This window comes from Gobio gobio, assembly GCF_949357685.1.
Source record: "Gobio gobio genome assembly, chromosome: 19".
Classification (NCBI taxonomy): Eukaryota; Metazoa; Chordata; class Actinopteri; order Cypriniformes; family Gobionidae; genus Gobio; species Gobio gobio.
In genome coordinates, this window is record NC_137112.1 from 49366665 (window position 1) to 49392072 (window position 25408).

At 41.4% G+C, this 25408-nt stretch overlaps 1 protein-coding gene across 1 annotated transcript; it reads right to left on the bottom strand.

Annotated features, from left to right (window-relative positions):
* Positions 1 to 681: 681 nt before the first annotated feature.
* Positions 682 to 24952, bottom strand: slc1a6 (solute carrier family 1 member 6; the record flags this gene model as incomplete). Its single annotated transcript, XM_079844083.1, has 9 exons — positions 682 to 880; positions 7388 to 7522; positions 9242 to 9436; positions 11148 to 11381; positions 14567 to 14871; positions 14961 to 15003; positions 15074 to 15281; positions 20360 to 20497; positions 24736 to 24952. 9 exons carry the CDS (start codon positions 24950 to 24952, stop codon positions 682 to 684), a joined length of 1674 nt encoding a protein of 557 aa, XP_079700209.1.
* Between the last annotated feature and the right edge of the window lie 456 nt (positions 24953 to 25408).

Consider the following 25408-nt stretch of genomic DNA (forward strand, 5'->3'; position numbering starts at 1 on the left):
TAGCCGGTTGTCCCGTTGGTTATGTTGACGGAAGTTAGCCTGTGTAATATCATTGCTCTTTGGCCATTTTTGAGAGAGATGCTAACGGTCTAATCAGATTCAATGATCTATGCTAAGCTATGCTAACAGTGCAGACCCGGAGATCGGCTGAATGGATTCAACAACAGTCAAACTCTAGGGGAGATGTTCCTTTAAGGGGGTGGGATTATATACTTCACAGTCTATCACATAACAGTGAGTAAAGCAAAAGCTAAAATCCATCAAAGAAACATTACATTATATAAATAATTGATTGCAATATCATTTCAACATCTAGAAAAATGGCATCATCGATAAGTTAGATAACAAAAGCACAGTAAGAACATCACAGTAACTCAAAAGGCTTCCCTTTGTCTCTACATCTATGAGTTTGGCAGTGTGTGTGAGGTAATATAGCTCGTCTAAAAGACATAATGCTGGTTTAATGACATCAACCGACTCTAAAACAATACAAATGACAAAGACCTTGATGTTTTTAACAGTCTCAAATCAGTATTATAAAACTAGCATAGTATGTTCTTTTAATTGGGTGCTACTTTGCCTCGGATGGAATCTATTTAAAAGTAAATGTAAATACTGACTGGACTCGACTGGCTTGTCTATAACAGTGCTTAGGTGTGAACTATAACCATATGGGAATTATTACATGGTGGTTTCACTGTTGCGGTGCTGGAGAGAGTCGTTCTCTTGACAGATCAGCTGATATGGCTTTTCGTTCTCCTCAATCACAGAGTTGATGATTTCTACATCTTGGTTCTGAAGTTCGTGTCGTGACAGATGCTCAACAATCCCAGCACCAAATGAATCTCCCAGCACGTTGGTGGTGGTCCTGAGTCGATCCCTGAAGAACCACACAAAATATTTACACTTAAAGCTGCCCTATGTAAGATTTTTTCAGTCAAATATCCAAACACCTTTAGGCCAGTGTTCAGAGGTGGACAAAGTACACAACTTCATTACTCGAGTGAAAGTAAAAGTGCTACTGGTCAAATATTACTCTGTTACAAGTGAAAGTTGTTAGAAACTATTTTTACTTAAGTAAAAGTACAGAAGTACTTGCTTTTAAAAGTACTTAAGTATCAAAGTAAATTTCCTTTTTTATGTCAATTAACTATTTTATTATTGTTGCATTGTTGTATAAATGCACGCTATGCCATGGTGGTTAAAGTGGTTTAAGTATTTTATTAATTTAAATACTTAAAAGTTACAAAGCTTTTTACAAAGCTGCTGTCACTTTAAGGCAGAATGCACAAATCCTACACACTGATACACATCCGATATTCCCCCAACTGTTTACGTTCACTTAAGACATAATCAACTTTGTTTACGTGAATACTTTCCAAAATGAAAATTGACATTTTGTGTGTATTGGTCTGTTTAAGTGTGGAAAAACCCCAAAAGAAAGCTCTATTCAGTACTCGTGCTCATCTCAGAGGCACAAAAACCAGACTGAACTGAGCTCTTTCATCAGGCTTTCTCAGATTCATCCATATGTCTGCGCTTCTCTTTCTCCCAGACATTTACATTTTGCCAAAAAAAAAAAAAAACACTTTTAAAGAAGAAAAAAAAATCATCCACTGACTTGCAAAGCTGCTACAGAAATGACTTTTGACTTTTGAGGACCTTGATAGAAATGTAGTGGAGTAAAAAGTACGATATTTGTCTTTCAAATGTAGTGAAGTTAAAGTAAAAGTTTCCCTACAAAATAATACTTCAGTAAAGTAGAGATACTCAAAAAGTGTACTTAAGTACAGTACTCTAGTAAATGTACTTCGTTACTGTCCACCTCTAGGCCAGTGTTATATATTTTGTTCAGAGCACTTACAATATCCCAAATGTTTCCAGCTATTTGTAAATGGTGAGATGCTATTTTAGGTGTGAGGGCGTGGCCTGTCGATGACATCATATCCGCGTTAGTTTGCGGTTTCATTCTGCAGAAGCGCTTTCCTCTCACTGCAGTGTGAACAAGTGTCATAGAGAGAACACAACTCTGCCGTCATTATGTTAAGCCCGCCCACTGACTCTACACACGACGTGATTGGCCTGACTAGAGTTTGTTTTTTCCAGCTCGCAAGCTGACGGCGAGTTGCTAGACGACCCTGACCGCAAATTACATGTGGACGCTAGTGTGCGTCTAGATTTCTAGGCTACCTTTAAACCCTTTTTTACATTGTGAGTGGTGCTTGCTGTGCGAAACTCGCCAACACAATGCTGGAGTGTTGCTAGGGTGGCTGTCACAGTGTTGCTAGGGTGGTGTTCTGAGGGATTTTCCTAATGTTCTTATGCAGTTACTAAGGTGTAGTGGGTGATTGCCAAGGCATTGCTAGGTGGTTACTTGCTGTCCTTACTGTTACTGCTAAGGTATTGTGGGTGGTTGCCAAGGTGTTGCTCAGGTGTTGCTATGCTAGGGCTGTAACGATTTGACCACAAATAAAATGTATTAATTTTGAACATTTTACCTCGATTACGATTAATGAACGATTATTTTGCTTTTTTTTTGCTTTCCATTTTTTGCCCTCATAAAGTTTTTGAGTAAGTTCCTGATAAGTTTTTTTACTGTAAATATTTTCTACTATTAAAGGTGGAATTTATACATGCGATGCGCCGGCGCGACACACGATAAAGGCGTCTCTTCCATGTTAATGAGAGTTTTTATTCCGAACACGCGATGATTCTATTTTAGAAATGGTTTCTATTTCTGCGACGTTGCGGCTGGAACAACAACACAAAACATGGCACTGATAATCTCAGGCAGTGTTTATGAGATTTATTTAACGTTAAAGCGTGTCATGTGACTCTGAATATAATTTAGTGCTTAGCTTTATAACGCAGTCGCACTAAAAGCAACAATGGATAATTCACCTCAGATCTTGAAACAAATAGAAACAAGATCGTTCAAACGGTGAACAAACAAGTGTATTCTCTGACAGTGATTGTTTTAGTGACTCAGTCTGTATGTTAGTCATGTAATATTCATGAATTTGATTATGCCGTCAGGATTCATCTCTGGTGCCTAAAGCCCCGCCCACACTCTGTTCTGATTGGCTGTGGTTTTTGATGGATTTGTCGCATCTCGTAGTCGCGTCTGGTGTGGACAGACATCTTCCTTGTTGCTGGAATCTTATCGCGTTGCGTGTAGTTAGGACACGGTGTTATGCTAAGGTGTTCTGAATGGCTTTTAGCATGTTGCTAGGGTGTAGGGATGGTTGTCAGGATGTTGCTATGTGGGTGCTAAGGTGTTCTGAATGGCTTAGGTTGTTTCTAGGGTGTTGTAGATGTTTGCAATGCAGATTATAAGGTGTTGGGGTTAGTTGCTAGGGTGTTGCTATGCAAATACTAAGGGATTCTGAGTGTTTTTTTGGCATGTTGCTAGGGAGTTGTGGATGGTTGTCAGGATGTTGCTATGTGGGTGCTAAGGTGTTCTGAATGGCTTAGGTCGTTTCTAGGGTGTTGTGGATGGTTGCAATGCAGATTATAAGGTGTTGGGGTTAGTTGCAAGGGTGTTGCTATGCAAATGCTAAGGTGTTCTGAATGTCTTTTAGCATGTTGCTAGGGTGTAGGGATGGTTGTCAGGATGTTGCTATGTGGGTGCTAAGGTGTTCTGAATGGCTTAGGTCGTTTCTAGGGTGCTGTGGATGGTTGCAATGCAGATTATAAGGTGTTGGGGTTAGTTGCTAGGGTGTTGCTATGCAAATACTAAGGGATTCTGAGTGTTTTTTTAGCATGTTGCTAGGGTGTAGGGATGGTTGTCAGGATGTTGCTATGTGGGTGCTAAGGTGTTCTGAATGGCTTAGGTCGTTTCTAGGGTGCTGTGGATGGTTGCAATGCAGATTATAAGGTGTTGGGGTTAGTTGCTAGGGTGTTGCTATGCAAATACTAAGGGATTCTGAGTGTTTTTTTGGCATGTTGCTAGGGAGTTGTGGATGGTTGTCAGGATGTTGCTATGTGGGCGCTAAGGTGTTCTGAACGGCTTAGGTCGTTTCTAGGGTGCTGTGGATGGTTGCAATGCAGATTATAAGGTGTTGGGGTTAGTTGCTAGGGTGTTGCTATGCCAAATACTAAGGGATTCTGAGTGTTTTTTTGGCATGTTGCTAGGGAGTTGTGGATGGTTGTCAGGATGTTGCTATGTGGGCGCTAAGGTGTTCTGAACGGCTTAGGTCGTTTCTAGGGTGCTGTGGATGGTTGCAATGCAGATTATAAGGTGTTGGGGTTAGTTGCTAGGGTGTTGCTATGCAAATACTAAGGGATTCTGAGTGTTTTTTTGGCATGTTGCTAGGGAGTTGTGGATGGTTGTCAGGATGTTGCTATGTGGGTGCTAAGGTGTTCTGAATGTCTTAGGTCGTTTCTAGGGTGCTGTGGATGGTTGCAATGCAGATTGTAAGGTGTTGGGGTTAGTTGCTAGGGTGTTGCTATGCAAATACTAAGGGATTCTGAGTGTTTTTTTGGCATGTTGCTATGGAGTTGTGGATGGTTGTCAGGATGTTGCTATGTGGGTGCTAAGGTGTTCTGAATGGCTTAGGTCGTTTCTAGGGTGTTGTGGATGGTTGCAATACAGATTATAAGGTGTTGGGGTTAGTTGCTAGGGTGTTGCTAAGCAAATGCTAAGGGATTCTGAGTGTTTTTTTGGCATGTTGCTAGGGAGTTTTGGATGGTTGTCAGGATGTTGCTATGTGGGTGCTAAGGTGTTCTGAATGTCTTAGGTCGTTTCTAGGGTGCTGTGGATGGTTGCAATGCAGATTATAAGGTGTTGGGGTCAGTTGCTAGGGTGTTGCTATGCAAATACTAAGTGATTCTGAATGTTTTTTGGCATGTTGCTAGGGAGTTGTGCATGGTTGTCAGGATGTTGCTATGTGGGTGCTAAAGTGTTCTGAATGTCTTGGGTCGTTTCTAGGGTGTTGTGGATGGTTGCAATGCAGATTATCAGGTGTTGGGGTTAGGTGCAAGGGTGTTGCTATGCAAATGCTAAGGTGTTCTGAATGGCTTTTAGCATGTTGCTAGGGTGTAGGGATGGTTGTCAGGATGTTGCTATGTGGGTGCTAAGGTGTTCTGAATGGCTTAGGTCGTTTCTAGGGTGTTGTGGATGGCTGCAATGCAGATTATAAGGTGTTTGGGTCAGTTGCTAGGGTGTTGCTAAGCAAATGCTAAGGGATTATGAGTGTTTTTTGGCATGTTGCTAGGGAGTTGTGGATGGTTGTCAGGATGTTGCTATGTGGGTGCTAAGGTGTTCTGAATGGCTTAGGTCGTTTCTAGGGTGTTGTGGATGGTTGCAATGCAGATTATAAGGTGTTGGGGTTAGTTGCTAGGGTGTTGCTATGCAAATGCTAAGGGATTCTGAGTGTTTTTTTGGCATGTTGCTAGGGAGTTTTGGATGGTTGTCAGGATGTTGCTATGTGGGTGCTAAGGTGTTCTGAATGTCTTAGGTCGTTTCTAGGGTGCTGTGGATGGTTGCAATGCAGATTATAAGGTGTTGGGGTCAGTTGCTAGGGTGTTGCTATGCAAATACTAAGTGATTCTGAATGTTTTTTGGCATGTTGCTAGGGAGTTGTGCATGGTTGTCAGGATGTTGCTATGTGGGTGCTAAAGTGTTCTGAATGTCTTGGGTCGTTTCTAGGGTGTTGTGGATGGTTGCAATGCAGATTATCAGGTGTTGGGGTTAGGTGCAAGGGTGTTGCTATGCAAATGCTAAGGTGTTCTGAATGGCTTTTAGCATGTTGCTAGGGTGTAGGGATGGTTGTCAGGATGTTGCTATGTGGGTGCTAAGGTGTTCTGAATGGCTTAGGTCGTTTCTAGGGTGTTGTGGATGGCTGCAATGCAGATTATAAGGTGTTTGGGTCAGTTGCTAGGGTGTTGCTATGCAAATGCTAAGGGATTCTGAGTGTTTTTTGGCATGTTGCTAGGGAGTTGTGCATGGTTGTCAGGATGTTGCTATGTGGGTGCTAAGGTGTTCTGGATGTCTTGGGTCGTTTCTAGTGTGTTGTGGATGGTTGCAATGCAGATTATAAGGTGTTGGGGTCAGTTGCAAGGGTGTTGCTATGCAAATGCTAAGGTGTTCTGAATGGCTTTTAGCATGTTGCTAGGATGTAGGGATGGTTGTCAGGATGTTGCTATGTGGGTGCTAAGGTGTTCTGAATGGCTTAGGTCGTTTCTAGGGTGTTGTGGATGGCTGCAAAGCAGATTATAAGGTGTTTGGGTCAGTTGCTAGGGTGTTGCTATGCAAATGCTAAGGGATTCTGAGTGGTTTTTTTGCATGTTTCTTGGGAGTTGTCGATGGTTGTCAGGATGTTGCTATGTGGGTGCTAAGGTGTTCTGAATGGCTTGGGTTGTTTCTAGGGTGTTGTAGATGTTTGCAATGCAGATTATAAGGTGTTGGGGTTAGTTGCTAGGGTGTTGCTATGCAAATGCTAAGGGATTCTGAGTGTTTTTTTGGCATGTTGCTAGGGAGTTGTCGATGGTTGTCAGGATGTTGCTATGTGGGTGCTAAGGTGTTCTGAATGGCTTAGGTTGTTTCTAGGGTGTTGTGGATGGTTGCAGTGCAGATTATAAGGTGTTGGGGTTAGTTGCTAGGGTGTTGCTATGCAAATGCTAAGGGATTCTGAGTGTTTTTTTTTTTTGCATGTTGCTAGGGAGTTGCTGTGTAGATGCTAAGATGTTCTGATTCTGAATCCGAAATCGCCCCCTATAATAAAATAGGGCGCTATTTGAGGGCACAGCCATTTGTAGTGGTGTCCGAAACCATAGTGGACGTTATTGAGTGCACTCATTCAATCCCACAATGCACTGCAATAACGAGTGTACAGCCGCACACTCGTTTTCATTCACTCCTTCAAGTGAACTGTATTAGTGGATAACATAGGGGATAGTGAATGAGGGTTTAGGGGGCGATTTCGGAGTGTTTTTTGGCATGATGCTAGGGTGTTGTTATGCAGGTGCTATGGTTTTCTGTGTGGTTATTAGCATGAAGTTATACAGTTGCTAGGGTGTTGCCAAGACATTACCTGGTTGGTAATGGTGGATGATTAAGATGAGTGCTTCAAATCAAATGAATCTCTTTGGTCCCTTCGTCAATGTAAGTACATAGATTTTTTTTTAACGGCAACTGTAAATCATCTAATGTTTAAAAAAAAGTAATAGCAAACATCATGTCTGATGCACTAGTTATATGACGAAGTTTGATACTTGAATCCGTCCCTGAAGAGAAACACTCATGGAGGCACAATATGAAAGCAGAATGCGTCAACACTGCTAACACTCCTTTAGATTAGCATTCTGCATTATGTATCAATAACCTTTGAGAGAGTGCTCTCTACTGGAGCCGCATGCTTCAACGTGACATTTGAGAGAGACTCACAGGAACCAGTCCACTGCGATGATCAGTGTAATGTCCTCTGTGGGCAGTCCCACCGATGTCAATACTATCACCATGGTAACCAGCCCAGCCTGAGGGATGCCTGCTGCTCCGATGCTAGCGGCAGTCGCTGTAATGCTGAAAGAAACATGAGAGCTTTTTAATTAGAAAAAGCTGAGTTTTAATGAAAATAGCCCACAGGAGATGTTGTTGGCAGGGAGAAAAAGTACAAATGTTTTGCTTAACCCCTAGGAGTCTGAGCTGTTTTGGGGCCCTTTAGAAGTTTTGACATGCTCTGACATTTGTGCTTTTTTCAGTTGCTTATAAACATATTAATGACAAAAGTGTAATTACACTGTATTCAGCACAAACTGGGCTACCATACTATGTGAGCAACATGTATGTTTATGCATGGTTTTTGAGAAAACAAATTTTTTTTTAAAATTAAGGCCTCAACACACAATAGATTTGTATCCACAAGACTTTTGACTAATGGGTGTATTTACCTAGAGTTTCGCCTCAAAGTGATGTGAGAATCATTGAGCCTACTCATTCACATTAAACAATACACTGATTTAGACAGTTTTTCTTCACAAAGCCCATACGCGAGGAGGTGTTATATATAATGAATAATGATGGATATCATCTGAGAGGACAAAAGAACATTATAGCCAGCATAATGAGCTGCATAATGTCCTGCATAATGAATGAGCTTAATTCAGGTGTGTGACTGAGAGCAAAAGGACATTATATATTTTACGTTTCTAGTAAATGCATCTTGATTTAAGAATGTTTAAATATTTAGACTAGAAACAAGAGAGCATTTTTTCTAAATTTTTTGTTTTTGAAAGTAGTCTCATGATAAAAAATTAAATAATAAATACTTAAAATGAAGATACAATTTACACAAAACGAAATTGCTGTAAAGAAAGCAATTCACTTTCTACAAAACAAAACTCCAGAATCATTTATTTAGAATGTAGTCCACAAAGGCCTATTGTATTTTAAATGATCAAAAGATTTGATTACACTTAAAAAAATGCTCTTCTTATTTAGTTGAAATAGTACTTATCTAGTAAATGCATCTTGATTTAAGAATGTTTAAATATTTAGACTAGAAACAAGAGCATTTTTAATACATTTTTTAACAAGTTTTTGAAAGTAGTCTCATGCTAAATTTTTTTATAATAAATAATTAAAATTAAGATACAATTTATACAAAATGAAATTCACTTTAAAGAAAGCAATTCACTTTCTACAAAACAAAACTCGATATTAACTTGATAAAACAAACTTTGATATTAAATTTAAAAGATAATAGGCTATAATATTTAAATATCAATATGAAGAAAAATATGTTTGACTGGTACTATATTTATAGCATCTGAGCAGACATTTGTGAATAAAAGCTTTATTAATGTGACACTAGGCTTTTCGAACAGATTACATAAACACAGAATATTTGTTTTCGATTTGGTTTACAGTGTTTATAACCTGACATTTCAGCGTTTCTTTAGACATATGTCACATGTTTGTGAGACAAGTATTCACTAAGCTAGAGGTCATTTTCTGAAGACTATCTGAATGAACGTCTTTGAGAGAGAGGCTGCAGATCGCGCATCATGTGTGTTTCCTTTATTTTGCAAAAAGCAAAACATTTTGTTTTTATTGTGACTGAACACAAAAAAATTGAAACTTAACAGATTATAATGATGTATAACACTTGCCTGAATGATAAAAAAACGACAGAGTTATTTGAGTCTCTTTGGCACTGATAAGAAAAAAAGAGAGCCAATCGCGCCGGCTGACTCGAGAGGGTTAAGGATAAACACTCTTTCTGTACTTGCCAAAACTAACCTGATGGTGAGGATCTGGCCAAAGTTCAGGTCCATGTCATTGACCTGCGCAATAAAAATGGCCGCCACTGCCTCATACAGAGCTGTGCCATCCATGTTGATGGTGGCTCCAACTGGTAGCACAAAACGTGTCACTCGTTTGTCCACATGGTTGTTTTCTTCAAGACAACGGAAAGTGATGGGCAGGGTGGCAGAGCTGAGGAAGACAAGAAGATAACACAACTGTAGTTTCATGTGCTGTTAAAACAAAAGGTGGCCATGTAACCTTTTCACAGACTGTTATGACACGTTTCCACTAGGGTTGGGTATCGTTTGGTTTTTTTTCGATTCCGGTGCCAAACCGATACTTTTAAAACGGTACCGGTGCCTAAACGGTTCCTAAACCGATACTTTAAAAAAAAAAAAAAGGCCACAAAACGAGGTGGATGACATTAAATGGCTTTTTATTTATTTTTTATTTAAATTGAACCATTTATTAAAAGTTTAATGTATACTTAAATGTATGAATATAAATAAATACAAAACACAATTTACTTATTTACAAATTATTATTGACTTTTTTACAAATTCACAGTAAAACCTAAGCAACCCAACTACAACAGGCCTAATATAACTCTAAATAACAGTTACAGTAATAACAGTTACAGTAATAACAGCAGAGTCTGTATTCTTGCTCTGCTACAAACCAGCTTCGAGCTTCAGCTTTATTTTGAAATATGATCATATTCTCTGGCTAAATATTTTAGAACGCATCGCATTAATGTTTCCATGACGACGCGTCATGTTTCTCACATGACACACAGCAGCCGCAATAGCGCTGACAGCTCAGCTGTATCGGGTTTATTTCGTTTTTTCTTTTTATTCAAAATATTCACAAACTTCTTAACTGTGTCACGAACTATCTGATGTTCAACTGTGTGAGTGAATGTGTGTTAGTTGATCTATAAAGCGCAATGGGCGACGCCATGTTAGTTTGCGCCTCAGAATCGGATCAGTCGGATTTACAACACTTGAGTTCACTCTCGTCTCACGAAATACATGAAAGTAAGTGACCAGTGAACTGGAGGAAGAATAGAGTAAACTATAGAGTAAACTATATAATGTGCATGTATCTGATGTGAATAAAACACGTAACATTAGTCAAATTATAACCGTCTGAAAGGATTGTCATTGCCGCTTCCATAGACATCAGTGTGTGTTTTTTGCTAGTTAGCCTACTTATGAGCATTTAAATGTCTGAAACTTGAAATAAACATGATGTGGTTGAAAACACTGAATAGTTGTCATGAGTTGTGGTTGAAAACACTGAATAGCTGTCATGAGTTGTGGTTGAAAACACTGAATAGTTGTCATGAGATGTGGTTGAAAACACTGAATAGTTGTCATGAGATGTGGTTGAAAACACTGAATAGTTGTCATGAGATGTGGTTGAAAACACTGAATAGTTGTCATGAGATGTGGTTGAAAACACTGAATAGTTGTCATGAGATGTGGTTGAAAACACTGAATAGTTGTCATGAGATGTGGTTGAAAACACTAAATAGTTGTCATGAGATGTGGTTGAAAACACTGAATAGTTGTCATGAGATGTGGTTGAAAACACTAAATAGTTGTCATGAGATGTGGTTGAAAACACTGAATAGTTGTCATGAGTTGTGATGTGACGAGCGCTGAGCGTCTGTCTCTGGCTCAGCCAAAGCGCGAAAGCACGTTTGAATTTTGGCACCGAAATGAGGAACCGAAATCTGCGTTCTGATTCGGTCCGGTACATACCGGTTATATAAGTGGGTTTCGGTACCCAACCCTAGTTTCCACAGTCAACATTGTAAATTTAGTTCCCATTCAAAATCCTAAATACTACCAATAGATATAGATATAGCAAATATGTATTTGCACAGGTGGTTTACCTGGACGAGGTGCCTAGAGCTGTGATCAGAGCCTGTAGCAGCCCAGCAATAAAGGTGAACGGGTTCTTCTTGGTCACCACAAAGAAGAGCAGAGGCAGAACCAACAGGCCGTGGATGAGGAGCCCGACAATGACCGATACCGTGTACATCCCCAATTGTCCGCCCACCTGAGCAAGGTCTTTCATCTCCACAATCTTTCCAGCAATCAGGAAGAGGATACCCACCGGAGCGTACCTGTTCAACAGAGACATTTTACAGCAATAATAGTAGCTTCTGCATACATGCATCCATAAATAGAGCCTTTAAAGGGTAAATAAACCCTAAAACAACTTTTTTTTGTTAATGATCTGCAAGACTGGGGCTTTATTAGTGCTGTTCATTGATTTGAGTAAATGTTTTGACATTTAGGTAAAAAAGTGTTTTAATTCTACAATATATGGTGTAAAAACCAGAGTGCTGCCCTCTTAAGGTTGAACGGTGGCTACTGCAGTTGAATGTTCCTATTGGACGTTGTTGGTCATTATGACGTACTGTATGTGATAGAATTGCATTGTTACATTTTAGAGCCCGACCGATATATCGGCGGGCCGATATTATCAGCCGATATTGGGCTTTTTCCAAACTATCGGTATCGGCATTTATGATGGCCGATAAATGAATATTTAAAAACTCACTGAGTGTTGGCGTTTCATAGTTTGTCCACCAGAGGGCGCTCTACAACGTTGGCAACACACCAGCTGATCCAGCTGAGCTGCATTCACAACACAGATCATCCGTGAAGTGCATGTAAGTTGGCAACGAGACATACATTGCTTAAATAACAATTAAAAGAACATCCCCATCAGTTCTCTTAACTCAAATAACATGTCAAAATTTGTAACTGCCAAGTCCAGTTTTGCGGTTTCATGTAAGCCAAGAGAGCTGGTAATTACGTGAGGTTGTTACAGTTGACTGACTAAGTTTAACTCGGACAATGTGACTGAATAAGATATGTTTCTTTCATAGTCTGACAGTTTGACAGCATGAGACGTATCATCTCTCCCCTGCCCGTTATTTTGAAAAAGTATACATATTTCTAAATTATGACTTATCATAGACGCTAACCACAAAGCTAGCTAATGCCATGGCTATCAGTGGGAGACCGCTAACATTAATGCGCCTTGGAAATCACAACAAACTTATTCTGCCTATATAAAGTAATGATTACTGTATTTATAACTAGTATATTTGTAGTTCCAGTCCCTGCATTGTAAATCGTAAGTTAGGCTCGTGAAGAGTGAACAAAAGTGCGTGACTTCGTTCAGACGCAGCATTAACGAGTCACATAATCAAAATGTGACTGAGAACATGGATCCATCATGCCTTGTTACCACTGTGCAGGCTGGTGGTGGTGGTGTAATGGTGTGGGGGATGTTTTCTTGGCACACTTTAGGCCCCTTAGTGCCAATTGGGCATGGTTTAAATGCCACGGCCTACCTGAGCATTGTTTCTGACCATGTCCATCCCTTTATGAGCACCATGTCCCCAACAAAATGGATTTACTGCATCATCAGTAGTAGATTTTAGAAGGCAGGCACCAAATGATGATTGAAAATGGTTTGTTGTAGCTTGATGGATAGAATTAAAAGAGTGCATGTAAAGGGATAAGCAAGTTGACATTGTAATTATAAGGTAGCTCATATTTATACTGTATATAGTTTACATTTTGCTGTTGTTGTTATTTATCAGAACTTCTAGAACTTAACTGAATATTTTTTTTCCAGTCTTGCTCAAAGTTATATTTATAAATCTATTAATACTGGTAACTTTGATTTTTTGTTTTGTTTTTGTTATTGTGTTTTCGTCCAAACGACTTTAAGTTTCATATCTTAAGTTTGTATTTTTATACATTTTATTTATCAGAACTTTAAAATATTTTGATGTTCCTCTGTTCTGTTGTGACAATAAAACAAACAAGTTTATTTTTAAACTGCATTATCATATGATTTTAGAGAGGCTGAGGGATCATGAATAACTACAAATAACTAATGTATAAGGGAAATCTGTTTAAGTGTTTTTTACGCGTTTCTGTTATTTTATTTATTTATTTTTAATATATATCGGCTGATATATCGGAATATCGGATTTTTAAATGACCAAATATTTGTATCGGTATCAGCCTTAAAAATCCTTTATCAGTCGGGCTCTATTACATTTGATATCTCCTGATTATGTACTTGTCTAACTAAACATAACTTCCACGCTGTCACAGGCTGGAGTATCCTTTGTATTTGAGCTGTTGTTGGTTCATTGTGCTGCGATTTGGGATCAGACTCTGACATGTATGGGCCAGGGCTCGCATTAAATCTTAAATGCGCATCATTCCGGTTGCCATTTCTCCACATTGGAAGTTTTCAAAACAATCCCTCACGTGTACTCACGGGGGAGCCAGAGCTCATTATAATATGCAAAGCTTATCCAATCACAGCAGTGGGCGTTTACTTCCAAATCTTCAGTGGGACGCGCCCATAAAAACAGAGCGTTCCACGAGAGAGGCTCAAAACCAGGGCAGAAAATAGACATTACTTATTGATTATGATGTTTCTGAATGAAACGAAAATGACGTCATAAGTTGACCTCAGAGAACAGGATAAAACAGGATATTTTTGAATACATTAATTAGCATCACGTCAGTGACTCTTAAATGACTGCCTCACTGTTGTCAGGGTTATCAGAACATCACAATTGGACTAGGGATGGGCAACAGTGGTCGAGTAATCGAGTACTCGAACGTGACAGCGACCATCGATCATGAGAACGATGATCGCCCTGACTTTTTAAAAAAAAATATGTGTATCAGCGTTGTTAAGGGAAGAGCGCATTCAAAATGTTCCGTTTCAAACCATAGCCTGTAAAATCTAGCACGCTGAAGTTCACGTGCGCATTCACGTCCTTTTGTGTTGATTTAAGTTGTAGGTCCATATTAATCTTCATATTAATATTGATATAGGGTGCGTTTGGTTGAGTTTATTAACCAGCTAGCAAGCTCTGCAGGGTGGTGTTATTTCACAGTTTCAGCTCAAAGGCAATGCTCGATATTACTGACTTGGTTATTTGAGACGGTCATTTTATAAAGATGTTTCTTTTTCAAAGACATTTATGCATCATAATCTAGTAGTTATTTTTTGTTTTATATGTTCATGTTTTCATATACCTGTTTTCATGTCACGTTTGTATTTGTCAACAACCATTTTCATAAGAGTATTTTCATTATCTCAATGACGGACATGCCCCGCCCCCTGCACATGCCCCGCCCCCTGCACATGCCCCGCCCCCTGCACATGCCCCGCCCCCAAGTACTCGAGTACTCGTTTTTGAGACCTATCGATGATCGAAATGAGAAATTGACAAAAATGCCCATCCCTAAATTGGACACTAACCAGATAATGATGGCCACCAAGCGCATTATGGCTTCATTCAGGCAGTCGAAGAAGTCCCGGAGAGCCTGGCCCTGCTGTTTCATGTTTCCAATCACTAATCCAAAGCACATGGAGAACACCACCAACCCCAAGGCATTCACCCCGTTTGAGGAACCTGAGACAGGAACCACCTCTTCCACCGTCTCCTGGACGGTCTGCAGGATTGTGCTGAAGTTGCTGAGCTCTGTAGAGTTGATGTTGTCTGTCGCATTGACCATTATGGTGACATTTTTTGTCAACACAGTTTTCTTGTATTGTGTTTTGTACTGCAAGAAAAACGGGTGATTAGTAATATCTGCTACTTGAGCCAAATGAGTAGAGGTTATGGAAATGTATCAGGAGAGGATTTACAAACCTGTTTAAAGCAGGCTTCAACTAAATTTGGTGGGAACATATTTCTGTAAAAACAAGAAAAATCAGATCCCATAACATCTAAAGAATAAAAGTCAAACGAAACTTTCTACCCACCTTATCAGGTCCAGAAAAGCATCAGCGGCCTGCACTGGCTCAATGCTGCCACTAGAGGCCACTGGACTGTCCCTGCTGCCTTTGCCCGGCCGGATAATAATCACCAGGACAATACCGATGAAAACTGCTATAAACGTAGTCACCATGTAGTAGACAATGGCCCGGATTCCCATCTTCCCAGAAGCCCTGCTGTCCAAAGAGGAAATTCCTGCACAAAGACATGAAGGAGCATTTCTACTCAGCTGACAATAACACACCAATGCTAATTTCTGAATATACTTCATGTACTACATACACTCACCTAAAGGATTATTAGGAACACCTGTTCAATTTCTCACTAATGCAATTATCTAATCAACCAATCACATGGCAGTGTCTTCAATGCATTTAGGGGTGTGGTCCTGGTCAAGACAAACTCCTGAACTCCACACTGAATGTCGGAATGGGAAAGAAAGGGGATTTAAGCAATTTTGAGCGTGGCATGGTTGTTGGTGCCAGACGGGCCAGTCTGAGTATTTCACAATCTGCTCAGTTACTGGGATTTACACACACAACCATTTCTAGGGTTTACAAAGAATGGTGTGAAAAGGGAAAAGCATCCAGTATGCGGCAGTCCTGTGGGAGAAAATGCCTTGTTGATGCTAGAGGTCAGAGGTCATGGGCCGACTGATTCAAGCTGATAGAAGAGCAACTTTGACTGAAATAACCACTCGTTACAACCGAGGTCTGCAGCAAAGCATTTGTGAAGCCACAACACACACAACCTTGAGGCGGATGGGCTACAACAGCAGAAGACCCCACCGGGTACCACTCATCTCCACTACAAAGAGGAAAAAGAGGCGACAATTTGCACCAGCTCACCAAAATTGGACAGTTGAAGACTGTTGCTTAATTTCTACCCACCTTAGCTTAATTTCACAAGATGGCGCCGCCGTGCTCGGTCGCCGTTCAGGTCGCTCCGCTAAGACTTTGCTTTTATTTATTATTCTACTCTCTTTTACTCTCTATTTTTTCCAACGGATCATCTGCTTTGATCTGTTACGACAGCAAAACACTTCTGGAAATTGGTTACCGCTACACTGACCTGTTTCAGGACACTTTCTCCAATCTTCCATCTGAGATTCGCCGGGACGCCGAGTTGAACAATGGCCACTCGAGTCGACGGCGAAGATTCAAAAAACACCGCGGGAAACGCGCTGGGATCCGCAACAGACTGAGAAAAAGAGCATTCAGTCCTCCTCTCCCGAGCATTTTGCTCGCAAATGTCCAATCCTTGGAGAATAAGATGGACGATCTTAGAGCCAGGATAAGTTTTCAACGGGACATGAGAGACTGCAACATCTATTGTCTGTCCGAAACATGGCTCACGCCAGCGGTCCCGGATACAGCCGTGACGCCGTCCGAGAACTTCTCTGTTTTTCGGATGGACAGAACAGCCGAGGCCGGGAAATCTAAAGGCGGTGGAGTGTGTTTCATGATAAACAAGAAATGGTGCGATCCTAGGAACATCTCCATTCTTTCGCGATCCTGCTCGCCTCACTTGGAACATTTATCTCTCATGTGCCGGCCTTTCTACCTACCGAGGGAGTTTTCCTCGGTCATCTGCACTGCCGTTTATATTCCACCGCAAGCAGACACGGGGCTGGCTTTATCTGCCCTCCATGATGTGACCAGCGGCTTCATAAACAAACACCCCGACGCTGCTTTCATCGTCGCGGGTGATTTTAACAAAGCAAACCTAAAGAAAGTATTGCCAAACTTTCACCAGCATGTCTCCTGTCCCACACGAGGAGCAAACACACTGGATCATTGCTACTCTCCGTTTAAGAACGCCTACAAAGCTCGTTCACAGCCAGCTTTTGGCAAATCGGACCATGCCGCCATTTTCCTCACACCGGAATATAAACAAAGGCTCGTTCAAGAGCCCCCGGTGAGGAGGGAAGTCAAACGCTGGTCATCCCATTCAGAGATCACGCTACAGGCAGCTCTTGATGACGTCGACTGGGACATGTTCCGCGCGAGTTCTGAAGACGTCAGCGAGTTCACAGAAGTGGCGCTCTGCTTTATTAACACACTGACAGAGCAAGCCACACAAACATTAACTATAACGTCCTTCCCTAATCAGAAACCGTGGGTGGACAGTTCAATTCGCACTGCAGTAAACTCGCGCACCACCGCTTACAATGCCGGTCTCCTAACGGGGGATATGAGGGAGTACAAAGCTTCATGTTACGCCCTCCGGCGCGCCGTTAAAGCCGCAAAACTCCGCTATAAAGACCGAGTGGAATCTCATTTCCAACTCAACGACTCCCGGCGGATGTGGCAGGGACTGAGGACCATCTGTGCTTTTGGAACTAAATCCTCTGCAGAGGTGAGAGCTGATCCGTTGCTGGTGAACGAGTTAAACTCTTTCTACGCTCGCTTTGATGGTAATCGCGGCAGCGCGACTCCGGCGAGTGACGCGTCAGAGAGAGTCCCTCAGAGCAGCAACGGTCACGTGATCTCTGTCTCGGAGGACGAGGTTCGGAGGGCACTCAAACGTGTGGATGTCAGGAAAGCTGCTGGGCCGGATGGTATTTCAGGTCGTGTTCTGCGGTCCTGTGCTGATCAGCTCGCAGGGCTCTTTACATCCATATTTAACGAGTCCCTTGCTACATCTGTTGTCCCCACCTCCTTCAAACGATCCTCCATCATCCCTGTACCTAAGATCAGTAAACCCTCTTGCCTAAATGACTATCGTCCAGTGGCTCTCACATCTTTAGTCATGAAGGTCTTTGAGAGACTCATTAAAAACAACATTTGCTCCTCCATTCCTGACACTTTGGACCCTCTTCAGTTTGCCTATCGTCCCAATAGATCGACTGAAGATGCCATTTCTCACGTCCTTCACTCCTGCCTCACTCACATCGACAGCAAAAGTGGGAACTATGTCAGGTTGCTATTTATTGACTATAGCTCAGCCTTTAACACCATAGTTCCCATTAAGCTAACACACAAACTCCTGGATCTAGGCCTGAATTCTTCTCTCTGCCTCTGGATTGAAGATTTCCTCACTGGCAGACCCCAGGCGGTGAGAGTAGGCCAGTTCACCTCCACCTCCATCACCCTGAGTGTTGGAGCTCCACAGGGCTGTGTGCTGAGTCCCCTGCTCTACTCTCTCTACACCCATGACTGTTTGTCCACACACAGCTCCACCTCTATCATCAAGTTTGCTGATGATACTGTTGTCCTGGGTCTCATCTCCAACAACAATGAGACGGCATACTTGGACGAAGTGGAGCAACTGACATCATGGTGCCAGGACAACTGTCTCTCTCTGAATGTTAACAAGACCAAAGAACTGATTGTGGACTTCAGGAAGAGACAGCATCGGTCATACTCCCCTCTCATGATCAGCGGGACACCGGTAGAGAGAGTGAGCAGCTTCAAATACCTGGGTGTGAACATCTCCGAGGATCTGACCTGGACTACACACATCCAGACACAGGTGAAAAAAGCCAGGCAAAGACTGTACCACCTGCGCCAGCTGAGGAAATTCAGGGTTTCACCAGCCATCCTGAAAACTTTCTATCGAGGGGCGATAGAAAGTGTCCTGACTCAGTGCATCACAGCGTGGTACGGGAACAGCACCAGTCACGACTGCAAAGCCCTGCAAAGAGTGGTGCGCTTATCCGAGCGCATCTCAGGCTCAGCTCTCCCGTCTCTGCAGGACATCTACACCAAACGCTGCAGAGGTAGAGCTACTAAAATCATCAGAGACATTAATCACCCTGCAAACTCTCACTTCACCCTGCTGCCATCTGGTAAGCGCTTCCGTAGCCTGATGGCAAAGACTGAAAGACTCAGGAGGAGTTTCTTCCCCCAGGCCATCAGACTCCTGAACTCAGTCACGTGACTTCACTTCACCCCGCACACGCATAAACATCCAGTTTAAACATTAACATCCACATACTGCCATTGCACTGCACTTTACGTTCCTATTGTTACTGTGTAACAACCTGTAATAAACCTTGCACATTATACTTCTTTATATATACATATATATATATATTTTATGTTAACCACTTATTTTTAAGTCTACAGTTTATCTCACTTATCATATCCACATATTTTTTATATTTTTATTTTATCTTATTTCCAATTTTTATCTTTACTTGATTTATTTATAATCCTACTTATGTTAATACTTTTTATTCTAATTTTATTCTATTTCTATTTTAATTTCTTGTAACTGTTATTTGCACTGTCCATGGAGCGGACCTGTTTACATTTCACTGCCAGTTGTATATTGTGTATATAACTGTGTATGTGACAAATAAAACTCTTGAATCTTGAATCTTGTTGCCTGGTCTGATGAGTCTGGATTTCTGTTGAGACATTCAGATGGTAGAGTCAGAATTTGGCGTAAACAGAATGAGAACATGGATCATCATGCCTTGTTACCACTGTGCAGGCTGGTGGTGGTGGTGTAATGGTGTGGGGGATGTTTTCTTGGCACACTTTAGGCCCCTTAGTGCCAATTGGGCATTGTTTAAATGCCACGGCCTACCTGAGCATTGTTTCTGCCCATGTCCATCCCTTTATGAGCACCATGTCCCCATCCTCTGATGGCTACTTCCAGCAGGATAATGCACCGTCACAAAGCTCCAATCATTTCAAATTGGTTTCTTGAACATGACAATGAGTTCACTGGACTAAAATGGCCCCACAGTCACCAGATCTCAACCCAATAGAGCATCTTTGGGATGTGGTGGAACGGGAGCTTCGTGCCCTGGATGTGCATCCCACAAATCTCCATCAACTGCAGATGCTCTCCTATCAATATGGGCCAACATTTCTAAAGAATGCTTTCAGCACCTTGTTGAGTCAATGCCACGTAGAATTAAAGCAGTTCTGAAGGCGAAAGGGGGTCAAACACAGTATTAGTGTGTGTTCCTAATAATCCTTTAGGTGAGTGTATTTAATTAAAACAGCATTTGTTTGAAATATAAATCATTAGTAACATTATAATAGTCTTTACTTTCACTTTTGATCAAGTATTAGATTCTAAAACTTTCTGACCCCGAATTTTTGAACAGCTGTCTATATTTTATATTTTAAACATTTGAAGTTGTAGCCCATATATTAACAGTAGTTCATGTATTATGAATTAACATAAATAGACAATGAATGCTGTAAAAATGGTTGTTCATTGATAGTTCATGACATCTAATGTATTAACTATTGTAGAGGAGTTTAAAGTGTTAGCGAATGCAAAGATTGAAGTGATGTGTTTTGCAGGCGTACCTGTGACGAGGCTGGAGACGATGAGGGGTAGAACCAGCATTTGAAGCATCCTCATCAGCAGCTCTCCAGGGAAAGAGAAATACTTCACCTCCCTGATGGACAGGTTATGAGGTCTCAGGGCAAAACCCAGCCCCACCCCTACATACAGTCAAACAGGAAGACATTCAAATGGTCAGGAAACCCTAAACCACATTTTATTTATGAGTTATGAGTGTTGAGCATCATAGACGTCAATGTTATCATCCATTTGTTTTGATTTTTGGAGAAAACTAGTTCATTTTAAACATTGTTGCGCTATATTCAACTTCCGGGTTTAGATTCATCTTTGTATCAACGTTACTTTCTCGTACGGCGATGATTCATCGGTGTCTCATAATTATTCATGAGTCTGCGTGTCCTTATCCTATCAGAAGAGGTCTCGCATAATTTTTCATTAGTCTGCGTGTCCTTATCCTATGAGAAGAGGCCTTGCTTAATTATTCATGAAACTGCATGTCCTTATCCTATGAGAAGACGACTCGCTTAATTATTCATGAGTCTGCATGTCCTTATCCTAGGAGAAGATGCCTCTCTTAATTATTCATGAGTCTGCATGTCCTTATCCAATAAGAAGATGACTCGTTTAATTATTCATGACCCTGCGTGTCCTTATCCTATGAGAAGACGACTCGCTTAATTATTCATAGGTCTGCGTGTCCTTATCCTATGAGAAGACGACTCACTTAATTATTCATGAGTCTGCGTATCCTTATCCTATGACAAGATGACTCACTTAATTATTCATGAGCCTGCGTGTCCTTATCCTATGAGAAGACGACTCGCTAAATTATTCATGAGTCTGCATGTCCTTATCCTATGAGAAGACGACTCGCTTAATTATTCATGAGTCTGCGTGTCCTTATCCTATGAGAAGACGACTCACTTAATTATTCATGAGTCTGCATGTCCTTATCCTATGAGAAGACGACTCGCTAAATTATTCATGAGTCTGCATGTCCTTATCCTATGAGAAGACGACTCGCTTAATTATTCATGAGTCTGCATGTCCCTATCCTATGAGAAGACGACTCGCTTAATTATTCATGAGCCTGCGTGTCCTTATCCTATGAGAAGACGACTCAATTAATTATTCATGAGCCTGCGTGTCCTTATCCCATGAGAAGACGACTCAATTAATTATTCATGAGCCTGCGTGTCCTTATCCCATGAGAAGACGACTCACTTAATTATTCATGAGCCTGCTTAATTATTCATGAGTCTGCATGTACTTATCCTATGAGAAGACGGCTCGTTTAATTATTCATGAGTCTGCGTGTCCTTATCCTATGAGAAGACGACTCTGTTAATTAGTCATGAGTCTGCATGTCCTTATCCTATGAGAAGACGGCTCGCTTAATTATTCATGAGTCTGCGTGTCCTTATCCTATGAGAAGACGACTCGCTTAATTATTCATGAGTCTGCATGTCCTTATGAGAAGACAACTCTCTTAATTATTCATGAGACTACATGTCCTTATCCTATGAGAAGACGACTCGCTTAATTATTCATGAGACTGCGTGTCCTTATCCTATGAGAAGACGACTCGCTTAATTATTCATGAGTCTGCATGTCCTTATCCTATGAGAAGACGACTCGCTTAATTATTCATGAGTCTGCATGTCCTTATCCTATGAGAAGACGACTCGCTTAATTATTCATGAGTCTGCATGTCCTTATCCTATGAGAAGACGGCTCGCTTATTTATTCATGAGTCTGCATGTCCTTATCCTATGAGAAGACGGCTGGCTTATTTATTCATGAGTCTGCATGTCCTTATCCTATGAGAAGACGGCTCGCTTAATTATTCATGAGTCTACATGTCCTTATCCGATGAGAAGACGACCCACTTAATTATTCATGAGCCTGCGTGTCCTTATCCTATGAGAAGACGACTCGCTTAATTATTCATGAGTCTGCGTGTCCTTATCCTATGAGAAGACGACTCGCTTAATTATTCATGAGTCTGCATGTCCTCGTCCCATGAGAAGACGGCTCGCTTATTTATTCATGAGTCTGCATGTCCTCGTCCTATGAGAAGACGGCTCGCTTAATTATTCATGAGTCTGCGTGTCCTTATCCTATGAGAAGACGACTCGCTTAATTATTCATGAGTCTGCGTGTCCTTATCCTATGAGAAGACGACTCACTTAATTATTCATGAGCCTGCGTGTCCTTATCCTATGAGAAGACGACTCGCTTATTTATTCATGAGTCTGCGTGTCCTTATCCTATGAGAAGACAACTCGCTTAATTATTCATGAGTCTGCATGTCCTTATCCTGAGAAGATGACTCGCTTAATTAGTCATGAGTCTGCATGTCCTTATGAGAAGACGACTCGCTTATTTATTCATGAGACTGCGTGTCCTTATCCTATGAGAAGACGACTCGCTTATTTATTCATGAGTCTGCGTGTCCTTATCCTATGAGAAGACAACTCGCTTAATTATTCATGAGTCTGCATGTCCTTATCCTGAGAAGATGACTCGCTTAATTATTCATGAGTCTGCATGTCCCTATCCTATGAGAAGACGACTTGCTTAATTATTCATGAGTCTGCATGTCCTTATCCTATGAGAAGACGACTCACTTAATTATTCATTTGTCTGCATGTCCTTATCCTGAGAAGATGACTCGCTTAATTATTCATGAGTCTGCATGTCCCTATCCTATGAGAAGACGACTTGCTTAATTATTCATGAGTCTGCATGTCCTTATCCTATGAGAAGACGACTCGCTTATTTATTCATGAGTCTGCATGTCCTTATCCTATGAGAAGACGGCTCGCTTATTTATACATGAGTCTGCATGTCCTTATCCTATGAGAAGACGGCTCGCTTATTTATTCATGAGTCTGCATGTCCTTATCCTATGAGAAGACGACTCGCTTATTTATTCATGAGTCTGCATGTCCTTATGAGAAGACGACTCGCTTAATTATTCATGAGTCTGCATGTCCTTATGAGAAGACGACTCGCTTAATTATTCATGAGACTGCGTGTCCTTATCCTATGAGAAGACGACTCGCTTAATTATTCATGAGTCTGCATGTCCTTATGAGAAGATGACTCGCTTAATTATTCATGAGTCTGCATGTCCTTATGAGAAGACGACTCGCTTATTTATTCATGAGTCTGCGTGTCCTCATCCTATGAGAAGATGACTCGCTTAATTATTCATGAGTCTGCATGTCCTTATGAGAAGACGACTCGCTTAATTATTCATGAGTCTGCGTGTCCTTATCCTATGAGAAGACGACTCGCTTAATTATTCATGAGTCTGCATGTCCTCATCCTATGAGAAGACGGCTCGCTTATTTATTCATGAGTCTGCGTGTCCTTATCCTATGAGAAGACGACTCGCTTAATTATTCATGAGTCTGCGTGTCCTTATCCTATGAGAAGACGACTCACTTAATTATTCATGAGCCTGCGTGTCCTTATCCTATGAGAAGACGACTCGCTTAATTATTCATGAGTCTGCATGTCCTTATCCTATGAGAAGACGACTCGCTTAATTATTCATGAGTCTGCATGTCCTCATCCAATGAGAAGACGGCTCGCTTATTTATTCATGAGTCTGCATGTCCTTATCCTATGAGAAGACGGCTGGCTTATTTATTCATGAGTCTGCATGTCCTTATCCTATGAGAAGACGGCTCGTTTAATTATTCATGAGTCTGCATGTCCTTATCCTATGAGAAGACGGCTCGCTTATTTATTCATGAGTCTGCATGTCCTTATCCTATGAGAAGACGGCTGGCTTATTTATTCATGAGTCTGCGTGTCCTTATCCTATGAGAAGACGACTCGCTTAATTATTCATGAGTCTGCATGTCCTTATCCTATGAGAAGACGGCTCGCTTATTTATTCATGAGTCTGCATGTCCTTATCCTATGAGAAGACGACTCGCTTATTTATTCATGAGTCTGCGTGTCCTTATCCTATGAGAAGACGACTCGCTTAATTATTCATGAGTCTGCATGTCCTTATCCTATGAGAAGACGGCTCGCTTATTTATTCATGAGTCTGCATGTCCTTATCCTATGAGAAGACGGCTCGCTTATTTATTCATGAGTCTGCATGTCCTTATCCTATGAGAAGACGGCTCGCTTATTTATTCATGAGTCTGCATGTCCTTATCCTACGAGAAGACGGCTTACTTATTTATTCATGAGTCTGCATGTCCTTATCCTATGAGAAGATGGCTTACTTATTTATTCATGAGTCTGCATGTCCTTATCCTATGAGAAGACGGCTTACTTATTTATTCATGAGTCTGCATGTCCTTATCCTATGAGAAACAACTACAACCTGTTGTCTTGCCCACTGATTTACCCAAAGCCACTGCTGCCACTGTGAAGATCACGAACGCGTTCCTCCGCAGGAACGTCTTCACGCCGTCTCTCGTGATGCCGCCCATCTTCGGCCGGTTTCCTGTCATCTGCTTCTGTAACACTCGGCACAAACGCTGGAGCGTCTCCTCGGCGCGCTGGGGCTTCTCAGAGTCTTCGCTCAGGAACAGGCTGGTGCTGTTCGGAGGCTTCTCATTCATAATCAGCTCTAACACATGGTCCAAGAGGCTTTCATGGGAAACTGTGGGAGAACATTGAGCAGAATTACATCAAGGCTAAAGTTCATTTTTTGTGACATGCAATGTTTCATGACTTTTTCTTAAAGGAACACGCCACTATTTTTGCTCATTCTCCGACTCCCCTAGAGTTAAACAGTTGAGTTTGACCGTTTTGAGCTGATCTCCGGGTCTACACTGTTAGCATAGCTTAGCATAGATCATTGAATCTGATTAGACCGTTAGCATCTCGCTCAAAAATGAGTTTCCATATTTCTCCTGTTTAAAACTGGACTCTTCTGTAGTTCATCGTGTGCTAAGACCGACGGAAAATGAGAAGTTGTGATGTTCTAGGCCGATATGGCAGGAACTATACTCTCATTCCTGCGTAAAGTTGAAAACACTGAATAGTTGTCATGAGATGTGGTTGAAAACACTGGA